A 12,612-nucleotide genomic window follows, 5' to 3' on the forward strand; every position below is an offset into this window, starting at 1 on the left:
CAGCAGCTTCGAGGCCTCGAAGCAGGATCCATTCCTCTTGGGAAGTCCTTGAAATTCTTCTCCTTATAATTCAGTTATTGGCTCAGCCTTGTCTTCTGTTAATTGTCAGACTATGGCTACTTTTCCCAAGAGAGGCACAACTAAAGGTCCCAGAGAGGCCAGGCCTACAGGCGATGAGATTACTAGTATCCCCCAGGCCTCTTCCTCCTCTTCTCCAGGGGCCCGCCCCCCGACCAAGGTCACCAGGGCCGAGAAGAGAAGGGACCTAGCCCTACAAAAAATCCATGACAAATCAGCAAAACGTTTGAAAGTGCAGGCCCAAGTAATCAGTAGTCAAGACCCACCAGAGGCCTCTAGTCTGCCTCCTTCTGGGGTCCCTGTGTTATCTCTGGATGAGCCAAACCTAGACAGACCCCAACCTAACCTATGGGGCATAGGTCCAGAGGAACCAGATATTATTGAAGATTCCCCCCAGCCAGGATCCTCCCAGGCCTTTAGGGATTCTTCTGCCATTTCTGCTGATATTTCCAGTTTACCTCCTGAGTTCCAATCTATTTTTGCTGTGTTGTCCAAAGCCATTGATGCCAAACTCTCCACCATCAATGAGCTTCCTTTACCTCTTCCTCCTTCTCGTTCCTCCCGCCCCTTGGGTTCTTCCCCAGCGGTCAGAGCTCCTATTCAGGATGATTCAGAATCCTCCCAGGATGAATATGAGGATGTAGAGGAGGATGAAGACCCTTTTCAGGGCTTATCAGAGGATGAGGAATCCCAAATAAAGGTCCCTCCTCCAATTACTATTTTTCCTTCTCAACTATTCAAATCTCTCCTCCTCAAAGCTAGAATTTCTACGGGATTAGCGGCCCAGGAAAAACAAGCCTCCACTTCCACTGATCCCCCGGAGGAGAATTTACCTTACTTCACAGAGGAACAGGAGGATAACGAGGTAATTCCTATGCCTAAATTGTTTAAAGATGCCTTACTCAAACAGTGGGATTTTCCAGCCTCTGGCCTTAATCCCTCCACCAAGGACAGAAAGTTGTATAAACTTTCCTCTTCCTATGAAGAGCTTCTATCCTTTCCCAAACCAGATGAACCTGTCAAGATTCTTCACTCGGCAGCGGCTGTGCCAGGCGAGGCGGAGGAAGTCCTCCGCCCAGAGGACAAGCGCATCGAGCAAATGCTCAAAAGAGGATTCACCGCTGATTCCTGGGCCATTAAAAGCTCTGCAGCGGCCTCCTTCTTCTCCAGAGCCATGCTGCTATGGCTTCGCCAACTTCAACAGCACATTCCTCCCGATGACTTGAGAGGTCAACAAGACTTCAACAAGGTCTTTGCAGCTGCCCAGTACGTGGCTGATGCCACCTTGCAATCTACTAGATTTTCTGCTAAGTCTATTGCAGCTTCTACAACGGCAAGAAGACTCCTATGGATTCGCCCTTGGCAAGCGGGAGTTCGCCAAAAGTGGCAGTTATCCCAGGGCCCCTTAAAGCGCGACCTTCTCTTCGGTGATCTTCTGGATCCACTCCTCACGGAGACCACGGACAAGAAGAAGGTTTTGGGTCCAACCACAAAAAAGGTTACCAAAACGCAGTCCTTTCGTCGCCCAGGGCGCCAGCAAGATCAACCGGCTTCCTATCAGAGATCTCCAGGTCAGTATTCCCCCCGCTTTCGTTCCCAAGGTAGGAACTCCAGGGGTAGAGGGTTTCGTTTCCAAAGGGGAGCTTCCTCTAACAGGGCTTCAAAAAAACCTAGATGGTAATCTTACCTCCATTCCCATAGGGGGTCGCCTAGCTCATTTCGCCTCTAATTGGCGTCTCACCTCCAAGGACCCTTGGGTCATTGACACTGTTCAAACAGGCCTTCTTTTAGAATTTATTTCTCCTCCCCCTAAACGTTTTATTTCCTGCCCTTCTCCCAGGTCATCCTCAGATTGTAACCGTATGGAGGAGGCCATTTCTCATTTATTGTCCATCAGAGCCATTCAACCGGTCCCTTCCGGTCAGAAGGGCCTAGGGTTTTACTCCATCCTATTTATGGTTCCAAAGTCCTCCGGAGGTTGGAGAGCCATTTTGGATTTAAAGAAACTAAACCTATTCATCAAATATAGGAAGTTTAAGATGCACTCCTTGTCTTCTATTTTGGCCGCCATTCACTCGGGAGATTTCATGGTCTCCTTAGACCTCACTGAGGCCTACCTTCACATTCCTATAGCCAAATGCCACAGAAAATTTTTACGTTTTTCCTTTCAAGGCAGGCATTTCCAGTATAGGGCGATGCCATTTGGCCTTTCCTCGGCCCCTCGGGTCTTTACAAAGCTCTTGGGGTCCCTGGCGGCCTATATCCGGGCGTCTCCCATCCACATTTTATGTTATCTTGATGATATTTTAATTCATGGGAACTCCCTAGAGAGAGTGAAAACAGACCTTTCTGTCACCATGTCAGTCCTTCAGGACCATGGATTTTCCATCAACTTTGATAAAAGTCACCTCCAACCTTCCACTTCCATTTCTCACCTGGGGTCCATTATTGATTCAAAATCCTCCCAGGTTTTTCTCTCTCCCGAGAGAAAACTCAGTATAGTGGAGTTAATTTCTAACATTTTATCTAATCCTTCAGTATCCATAGTTACTCTATCTTCCCTTTTGGGGAAGATGGTGTCATGCATAGGCATCATTCCCTGGGCTCGCCTTCATGCTAGGGAACTCCAGTGGCTACTGTTGCCTTTTCAGAGATCGGGGCACAGCAACTCAAATCGACGCATTGTCATCCCACTGAGTGTTCGCAGATCCTTCAAGTGGTGGAAGTCTCCGGCCATGGACAGAGGATCCCCGTTCAGGTGCCCGGATCAATTTGTCATCACCACAGATGCCAGTCTATCGGGATGGGGCGCCCACGCCCAGGGGATGATAGCCCAGGGCACGTGGTCCCCGGAGGAAGCTTCCAGGCCAATCAATTGGCTAGAGTTAAGAGCCGTTTCCCTGGCTCTGAAGCATTTCTCTCCTCGCATTCCCAACCGGCACGTTCTCATTCTCACCGACAACATTGCCACAAAAAGCCATATCTGCAGACAGGGAGGCACGAGATCCAAGGCTCTCATGAGGGAGGCCCTCAAGTTGGGCCTTTGGGCGGAAAAACATCTCCAGTCGCTCCTAGCCGATCACATCTCGGGGAGTCTCAACGTCCAGGCGGATTGGCTATCCCGAGCAACGATAGACCCAGGAGAGTGGAACCTCCATCAAGACCTGTTCCATCAAATCACCCTCAGATTCGGCCTACCAGTCCTGGATCTCTTCGCGACCAATGCGAACGCCCAACTCCCTCGCTTCTATTCCAGATTTCCATCCCCGGGAGCGGAAGCAATCAATGCCCTCCGGAGTCCATGGCCTCCAGGCCTACTCTACGCATTTCCTCCAATTCCAATCCTCCCGGACGTGATTCACAAGGTCCTCACCGAGAGGGCCCGAGTAATCTTAATCGCTCCTCATTGGCCCCGCCGGCCCTGGTTCGCGGATCTCCAACAGCTGTCCGTCCAGGACCCTTGGCGACTCCCCGTTTCGGGGGATATGCTGCGGCAGGGGGCCTCTTTCCATCCAGACCCGGAGTGGTTCCACCTCACCGCCTGGCTGTTATCAGGAGAGATTTAGAACTGCGTGGTCATGACCCCGATTCAGTGGAGGTCATTTTAAAGGCCAGGAGGGGCTCGACCAATCGAATCTACGACCACACGTGGTCCAAGTTTCACCAGTGGTGTCTACAGGAAGGTCTCTCCCCTCTGTGCATCCCCATACACAGAATTGTTTCCTTCCTTATGCAAGGCTTCCATAAAGGACTTTCCACCAGCACCCTCCGGCGTCATCTGGCAGCCATTTCATCTGTCCTAGGGGGTCCCCGCAGACAGCCTCTCCGATCCTTCCCTGAAGTTCAGGAATTCCTCAAGGGCATAGCCAACCTCAGACCTTCCAAGGTCCACAGGTACCCATCCTGGGACTTGCCACGGGTTCTCCATTCCCTCACGCAGGCACCATACGAACCCCTAAAATCGGCGTCCCTCAGGTACCTATCCTTTAAGGTAGCTTTCCTGGTGGCTATTACCTCTGCCCGACGCATTTCGGAGCTGGCTGCCCTCTCTATCAGGCAGGACCTTTGTCAATTCCATCAGGACAAGGTAGTCTTGCGACTGGACCCCACCTTCTTACCCAAGGTCAGTTCCATGTTCCACAGATCTCAGGATATTGTCCTACCTTCCTTCTGCCTCCAACGAGACCATCCCTTGGCAATTAGATGGCACACCCTGGATCTCACCAGAGCGCTGAGAATATATATCCAACGCACAGGACCCTTTCGGAGGTCAGAAGCACTCTTTGTAGCCTATCATCCCAGAGTCATGGGGGCCAAAGTGTCTTCAACAGTAATAGGCCGTTGGATCAGAGGGACTATATCTAAGGCCTATGAGTCGGCCTCCCTCTCAGTTCCAAGGAACATCACTGCGCATTCCACCAGGAGCGCAGCCACCTCGGCCGCTTGGGCGACTCAAGCCCCGTTGGAGGAGGTCTGCAAAGCAGCCACTTGGGCCTCGCCAAATTCCTTCATCAGGCATTACAAAATTGATTCTTACGCTTCAGCGGACGCTGCCTTCGGCAGAAGGGTACTCCAATCCGTTATCTCACACGATAGCAAGCTAATCCCACCCTAGGGACCATCTATTGGGTATGTCCCATGTGACTGCTGGACCCGCTCCTTCAGTACGGAGAATAGGCGTTGATTGCTTACCTGAACGCCTCTTCTCGTACGGTGAGCGGGTACAGCAGTCACTTCCCGCCCTTGTATGTGTCTTCTTTACTTTTCTATATCTTTTTTCCTCTAACAATGAGAGTTGAACACTACAGAGCTTCACAACTGAGCCTAGTCTATGGATTCGCGAATTCTGGGGAAGGGGCGGATCCGGCAAGCTTTTTTAATACTAGGCTCAGTTCCACCGGATTGGACATGAGCAACCCATGTGACTGCTGTACCCGCTCACCGTACGAGAAGAGGCGTTCAGGTAAGCAATCAACGCCTAGTTTCACTAATTAGAGGTCCATTGGTTTTTTTCCCTTTTGGAATGCCAATTGGTATCTATTTGAATCTGTAGGATTTATTTCCAGAATCACTGGAGCTTTCTATCATAAGGATTTTGAAGTTCCTTGGAAAGTGATTGAAAATAGTATGAGATTTACCACATTTTTTTCTCAGCCTACAGTAATGGTACGAACGTGAAACTTTAGATATACATTATTTGAATTGTCAGGCGTGCATGTGTAAGTTTTGTGTTTCTTCAGACAGATAGTGTAGCTGCAGCAGTGTTTCAAAATGGCGTCTGTAAGTGATGCACGTTACAAGCAGTGTGTCATCATTGAATTTCTCACTGCGGTGAAAGAAACAGTTGGGAACATTCACAAACGTTTGTTTACAGTTTATGGAGAATCTGCAGTCGATAGAAGAACGGTTAGTTGCTGGGCACAGAGGGGGAGGCCATTAGAGGTGGATAGATTATAAATCATTTTGCATCGTGTGTGTGTATGCTTTGAAGTTGCTTGTATCTTCAGAATTAATTATATTTTAATATTAATACATATCTGCATAAAACACATATTTTTTGACCATCCTGTTTGACCAAAATATGTCAGCCCAGGGAAACTAAAATTATATTATAAGAAATCTGCCCATAGTTTTCCAGGGTGGATATTTTGAAAAGCTATTTTTATATCTGAAGTGCTTCCCACATGCCCTATTTTATGTTTATTGAAAAGAATTAGCATGCTGCCTTAGGTTACCTTCTCCCCCTTCCATCTTATGTTCAATAAGAAAAATTATATTTTTTGTTTGAACTAATTCCTGCACTCTTTCAGTAGCTCTCATTTGCAATGCGAAATAAGAAGGATGAATATATTTGATTTCTTTAGTGTAAGCTAAAAATGTTTAGGTACTATTAATTCAGAATATTTATCTGCTGCCCAAATGTAAAATATGTTTAAAATAGAATTAGAATAGAACAGAACAGAACAGAATATAATTCTTTTTAGGCCAATGTGATTGGACACACAAGGAATTTGTCTTTGGTACAAAGTCCACGGAAAGGGGCGGCATACAAATCTAATTAATAATAATAATAATAATAATAATAATAATAATAATAATATGCTCTCAGTGTACATAAAAGGACAAGGTACACTCGTCAAGAATCATAAGGTATAACCCTTAATGATAGTCATAGGGTACAAATAAGCAATCATGAAGCAATTGGCAGGAGATAGTGATAGGAACAATAAGAAGACTAATAGTAACAGTAATGTAGTGATGGTGTTCTTGTGTCTAGTTGTCTTGGTGTGCAGTGCTCTATAAGCATTGTTTTGAGGGTAGGAGTTGAAGCAGTTTATGTCCAGAATGTTATGTGCCCATAAGGCAGATTGGTAGCAATTGGTTTTTCTGTAGTTGATTGCAAATGATTAAAATACCAGATTATACTTCATTTTTCTAGAAGATCTCCCACCTTTCCTTTCCTTTTGACAATAAAACTAATTTGTGATGGATGTTTTAAAAGATAGATTTTCAATTAACTGGACTTACAACTTCCGGTTTAGAAATATAAATAATACACACTTCAACTTGCAATTTAGATTCAATATTATTGACAATTTCCTGTGATTCCAGGAAGAAGTATTGCTTTGTTCTCAACTTCTCTGTAGTGAAACAAAGCTATATGTTTCTTGATATCTAGCAATTCAAATCTTTCCTTAGCCGCAAATGTGAAAATTTGAAAGCTGCAGTCAACATAGGATACTGTAGATGTGTTCAGTGTCCTCACCTTCGGTGGGCTTTCTGCATGGAGGGTCAACTCACACAAAGTTTGAGAAATGTTGAGCAACCAGAAAGGGAACTATCGTCCTCATTCAGCAGAACTTGAGGAGAAACAGACTTCAAATATTCAAAAAATATTCAAAAAATTCTCCCTAGTGTTAACCCCTAACCCCCAACATTTTACCCTTAGACTATCCACGATTGACCTCTCTAGGTACCTAAGAGGCCAGTAAGGGGCGTGCATAAGTGCACTAGTGTGCCTCCTGTCACCTATCCAATTGTCTCTCCTTATCTCATTTATCTTTTCTTCCATTCCTATATCTTTCCCACTATTCCTCACTGACTTATTTTATTTTTATTCTTATATCTTTTCCTCTATTCTTTCTTGATATATTTTACTACGTGTATATTCTCTATAACCTACAATGTATATTGGGATAAATAAATAAACAAACGAACAAACAAACAAATAAATAAGTAAATCTGCAGGTATTGATAAGATAAAATGTGTGATTGTATGGATACAAAGGGAAAATGCGAATAGAGAAGTATAATTCTTCTTGGATTCTTTATCAGTAGCTTGTACCCTGATCTGGACCAATCAGAATAGGGGAGAGAACATGGCTGCACATTTTTATTAGGTAAACTTGTACAGTTCTAGTCTTTCACAGTTGGACTATCTAACCCAGTACTATTTATTTGTTTTGGTCTGATTGTCAGTGGTAGATCTATGAGGATATTTGTTCTACATTGTTTGATGATGATGTTCGTCCATTGTGTTCGAGGAGGACCTTGATGTTATGGCTGCACGTGATGTGTCCGCAGGTGGTTGGTAAGACCTATACGGGCACGAAATGTTCTACCACATGTTGGGCAGACATGTACGGGCACCATTGTCACAGCATTTGCATTTGCAGCCCTGGCTTTGCGGAGCGCTCGCTTCTCTATTGCTCTTCTTCTGGCCTCAGATGCCTGGCAGCCTTGGTGGATCAGTATGCGCCATGTTGGTCGATCTTGTGCCAGGGTTTCCCAGGAGGTGGTGTCGATATCGAGGGACTTGAAGGAGGCTTTCAATGTGTCTTTGTATCGCTTCCTTTGTCCCCCATGTGATCGTTTTCCTTTAGACAGCTCACCATAGAGGAGCCGTTTAGGGATGCTATGGTCTGCTGGCATCCTAGCAACATGGCCTGCCCAGCGTGTCTGGGCTTTCATCAGCAGGGTGGGAATTGATGGCAGGCCTGGTCTGGAGAGGATCTCAGTGTCAGGCACCTTATCCCGCCATTGGATCCTTAGAATTCTATGGAGGCAGGTTTGATAAAATCTTCATGTAAGACTGGTTCTTTACACTAAGGAAGTATACTGCTCAAAAAAAATAAAGGGAACACTCAAATAACCCATCCTAGATCTGAATGAATGAAATATTCTCATTGAATATTTCATTTGCACAACTATTCCATTTGCACATCATTTAAATAATAATAATAATAATAATAATAATAATAATAATAATAATAATGTGAAATTTATTGTCAATCAGTGTTGCTTCCTAAGTGGACAGTTTGATTTCACGTAAGTTTGATTTACTTGAAGTTATATTCTGTGTTTTAAGTGTTCCCTTTATTATTATTTTTGAGCAGTGTATTTCTGTTCTGCATGTAACAATGACAAAATATACAGTACAGTGATCCCCCAATTATCGCGAGGGTTCCGTTCCAAGACCCCTCGCGATAATCGATAACTCACGATGTAGCGGCACGGAAGTAAAAACACCATCTGCGCATGCGCGCCCCTTTTTCCATGGCCGCACATGCGCAGATGGTGGAGTTTGCGTGTGGGCGGTGGGGAAGACCCTTCGGCCGCCCAACAGCTGATCTGCTCCCCAGCGCGGCAGCAGCGAGGAGCCGAAGATGGGGTTTCCCCGTTGCCCAGGCAACGGGGAAACCCCATCTTCGGCTCCTCGCTGCTGCCGCGCTGCGGAGCAGATCAGCTGTTGGGCGGCCGAAGGAACCTTCCCTGGGTCTTCCCGCCGCCCAGGCAAAGGGGAAACCCCAAGATCGCTTGCCGCTTGCCCGTCACCCGCTTGCCCGTTCGCCCGCCCGCCCGGCTGCTCGCTTGCCGCTCGAGAGCAAGAGGGGGAGAGATACAGAAATAGAGAGAAGGAAAGAAAGAGATGAGAGAGGGAGGAAGAGTGTGAGAGAGGAAGAAGCAAGATAGAGAAAGAGAGAGAGAAAGAAAGATGAGAAAGGAAGGGAGTGACGTCATCGGGTGGAAAAATCGCGATATAGCGATTCGCAATGATCGGGATCGCGAAACTCGGGGGATCACGGTATATCGAAACTAGAGAGGAAATGTTTATCTCTCACTTGCATAATCTAAATAGTTGTGTGACAGCTTTTGTATTCCTTCCTCTCTATTTCTGAATTTTACAGTTCCTTCATAGCCCTTCAGAATGCATCTGCAGATTTGGAGATGGGAGGACCAATAAAAAGAAGCCTGCAGTAGTTTCCCCAGAATTGGTCCCTTCTCTCCATTTGTTAGATAAAAGTTCCCATCATTTCATCTATTGGAGCTCCAGCCATACTAATGGAATGCTGACAGTTGTAATCCAACAGATGTGGATGATGCCAGATTTGGGAAGAATGCTGTAACTCTTTTTTAAGGTCCCTGTCCTACTGTTCTATTGTCCTCTTATCATTACTTTCTACTTATGTTATGTTTAGACAAACTACTATCCTATACATGTTTGACAAATAAAATAAATAAAGAAAACAAAAATAAATAAGTATAAAGCTGAATATCCTGGTAGGCAGTTATAGATAATCAGGGGACAAATACTGTAGGTTAGCAAAATATAAATGAACAGGTTGTAATGCTGAAATACTCTATGATTCTAAAGATGGCATTTAACGTATTTATCCCCTTCTTTTTTCTCATAATAGAAATGGATCTGCGTACAAAATGTGTGGTAGACGTGGAGACAAACAAAGTTATTCTTCATCCTGTGAACACTAACCTTTCGAAAGGAGATGCTAGGTAAGTCCAGTTGCCTTTTGAAAAAAGCACCTTTGGCTCAAATATTTTATTTGAAAACAACTTTGAAATTTAAAGCAGATTAGTTCCTCTGAATGCTGAATGTCTGAATGCAACTGATTGGAGGAGATACAGGTTTAATTGGAAAGCAATGGATAATATGTTGTTTTTATGGATTCTGACATAAAGATACGAGTACTGGAGAATGATTAGAAAATTGTGTGATGAGTTTACTTATTTCTATTTCCTTGGTCTAGTGCAAAGTAATATAATATCTGGCCCAGGTAAAAATGCATCTGATTAAGTCTCTTGCTAATTTCCTGATCATATTCTGCGTCCTCTTAATTGATTGATTGATTCATTTATTCATTCATTTCCTCGTTAATGGGACCCAGGGTGATTTAACTAATTCCAGTTTATAGCAAAACCTTATTATATTGAATCCCTAACTGATTTCTGCAGGGGTTTGATTGCAGTAATGCTTGGCAGGTTACAAGCATTTCATGTTTGCTCCGTGGGCCTAAAATGTAGGGAAGAAAAGAAGAATGGGAAAAGTTAGAGGTAGCAGAGAAGATGCGCTAAGAAGTGATCTAAAACTCTGGATAAAGAATGGAGAAGAAAGTGATGTATACAGTAATACCTCATGATACGAACTTAATTGGTGAAAGGAGGAGGTTCGTAAGGTGAAAAGTTCGTAACACGAAACAAAGTTTCCCATAGGAATCAATGGAAAAGCGATTAATGCGTGCAAGCCCAAAATTCACCCCTTTTGCCTCATTTCCGCCGGCATTCGGATTTTGTTCGGGTGTGGGTGGAGGGGGGGGGGAGACGGGGGAGACAGCACAGGCTGCCCGGAGGGAGCCTCGTGGGTGGATTAATGGAAAAGTCAGCAGTTACTGTCCGGCTTGCAATGACTGGAAGGGAAGGGAGGGAAACGCACGGGCGGTTTGTACGTGCGTCTTCTCTGATTTCCTCCCTCCCTCCTCCCCCCTCTCCCTCCTGGCCTCCCTCCTCCTTCTCCTCCTGTATTCCACCTCCCTCCCAGCCTCCGGGCCACATTCTCCGCGCCGCCGGCCGGCTGTCACCTTCCTCCACCACCACTGCGGGCGAGGAGGCGCGACCGACTGGGCCCGACTGAGGCTCCGGCTAGGATGGGGCGGGCAGCGGCTGGGCGCGGCGGCGAGGGTGCGTCCGACTCGGGGCTGGCGGTGCCCGACGCAGCGGGGAACATCAGCTCAGCATATCAAGCCCGGCTCTTTTCGGCCGAGCATCCCGGGCCAGGCGGCTGCCTTCCGTCACTGAGCCTGGCCCCCCTGGAAGATCGCAGCGCGCGTTGCTTGCGGCGGCGAGGGAAGCTGAGCCAGGAGCGGCGGCTACGTTGCTGCCGGCTTGGCTTCCCTGGCCGGCCCGGAAGATCGCAGCGCACGTTGCCTGCGGCGGCGAGGGAAACCGACCCAGGAGCGGCGGCTACGTTGCTCCCGGCTTGGCTTCCCTGGCCGGCCCGGAAGATCGCAGCACAAGTTGCCTGCGGTGGCGAGGGAAGCCGAGCCAGGAGAGGCGGCTACGTTGCTCCCGGCTTGGCTTCCCTCGCCGGCACAGGCAACGCACGCTGCGATCTTCTGGGCCGGCCAGGCGGCTGCCTTCCGTCACTGAGCCTGGCCGGCCCGGAAGATCGCAGCGCGCGTTGCTTGCGGCGGCGAGGGAAACCGAGCCAGGAGCGGAGACTAAGTTGCTCCTGGCTTGGCTTCCCTCGCCGGTGCAGGCAACGCACGCTGCGATCTTCCGGGCCGGCCAGGCAGCTGCCTTCCGTCACTGAGCCTGGCCGGCCCGGAAGATTGCAGCGCGCGTTGCTTGTGGCGGCGAGGGAAACCGAGCCAGGAGAGGCGGCTACGTTGCTCCCGGCTTGGCTTCCCTCGCCGGCACAGGCAACGCACGCTGCGATCTTCCGGGCCGGCCAGGCGGCTGCCTTCCGTCACTGAGCCTGGCCGGCCCGGAAGATTGCAGCGCGCGTTGCTTGTGGCGGCGAGGGAAACTGAGCCAGGAGCGGCGACTAAGTTGCTCCCGGCTTGGGTTCCCTCGCCGCCGCAGGCAACCTGCGCTGCGATCTTCCGGGACGGCCAGGCTCAGCGTATCAAGCCCAGCTCCTTTCGGCCGAGCATCCTGGGCCAGGCGGCTGCCTTCCATCACTGAGCCTGGCCCCCCTGGAAGATCGCAGCACGCGTTGCTTGCGGCGGCGAGGGAAGCTGAGCCAGGAGCGGCGGCTAAGTTGCTGCCGGCTTGGCTTCCCTGGCCAGCCCGGAAGATCGCAGCGCACGTTGCCTGTGGCGGCGAGGGAAACCGAGCGAGAAGCGGCGCCTAAGTTGCTCCCGGCTTGGCTTCCCTCGCCGGCGCAGGCAACGCACGCTGCGATCTTCCGGGCCGGCCAGGCGGCTGCCTTCCATCACTGAGCCTGGCCGGCCCGGAAGATCGCAGCGCGCGTTGCTTGTGGCGGCGAGGGAAACCGAGCCAGGAGCGGCGACTAAGTTGCTCCCGGCTTGGCTTCCCTCGCCGCCGCAGGCAACGTGCGCTGTGATCTTCCAGGACGGCCAGGCTCAGCGGATCAAGCCCGGCCCCTTTCGGCCGAGCATCCCGAGCCAGTCGGCTGCCTTCCGTCATTGAGCCTGGCCGGCCCAGAAGATCACAGCGCACGTTGCCTGCGGTGGCGAGGGAAGCCGAGCCGGGAGCGGCGACTAAGTTGCTCCCGGC

The 12,612-nt window shown here is 48.6% G+C and overlaps 1 protein-coding gene across 2 annotated transcripts in view; it reads left to right on the top strand.

Annotated features, from left to right (window-relative positions):
• The window catches only part of KIF13B (kinesin family member 13B), a 216,027-nt gene that overhangs the window by 11,261 nt on the left and 192,154 nt on the right, over positions 1-12,612 (top strand). For both annotated transcript variants that reach the window (XM_070734859.1, XM_070734861.1), the window contains exon 2: positions 9,777-9,870. In XM_070734859.1, coding sequence (XP_070590960.1) covers positions 9,777-9,870 — 94 coding nt within the window. The remainder of the gene's footprint in view (positions 1-9,776; positions 9,871-12,612) is intronic.

The sequence above is a fragment of the Erythrolamprus reginae genome, chromosome 1 (assembly GCF_031021105.1).
Source record: "Erythrolamprus reginae isolate rEryReg1 chromosome 1, rEryReg1.hap1, whole genome shotgun sequence".
NCBI lineage: Eukaryota > Metazoa > Chordata > Lepidosauria > Squamata > Dipsadidae > Erythrolamprus > Erythrolamprus reginae.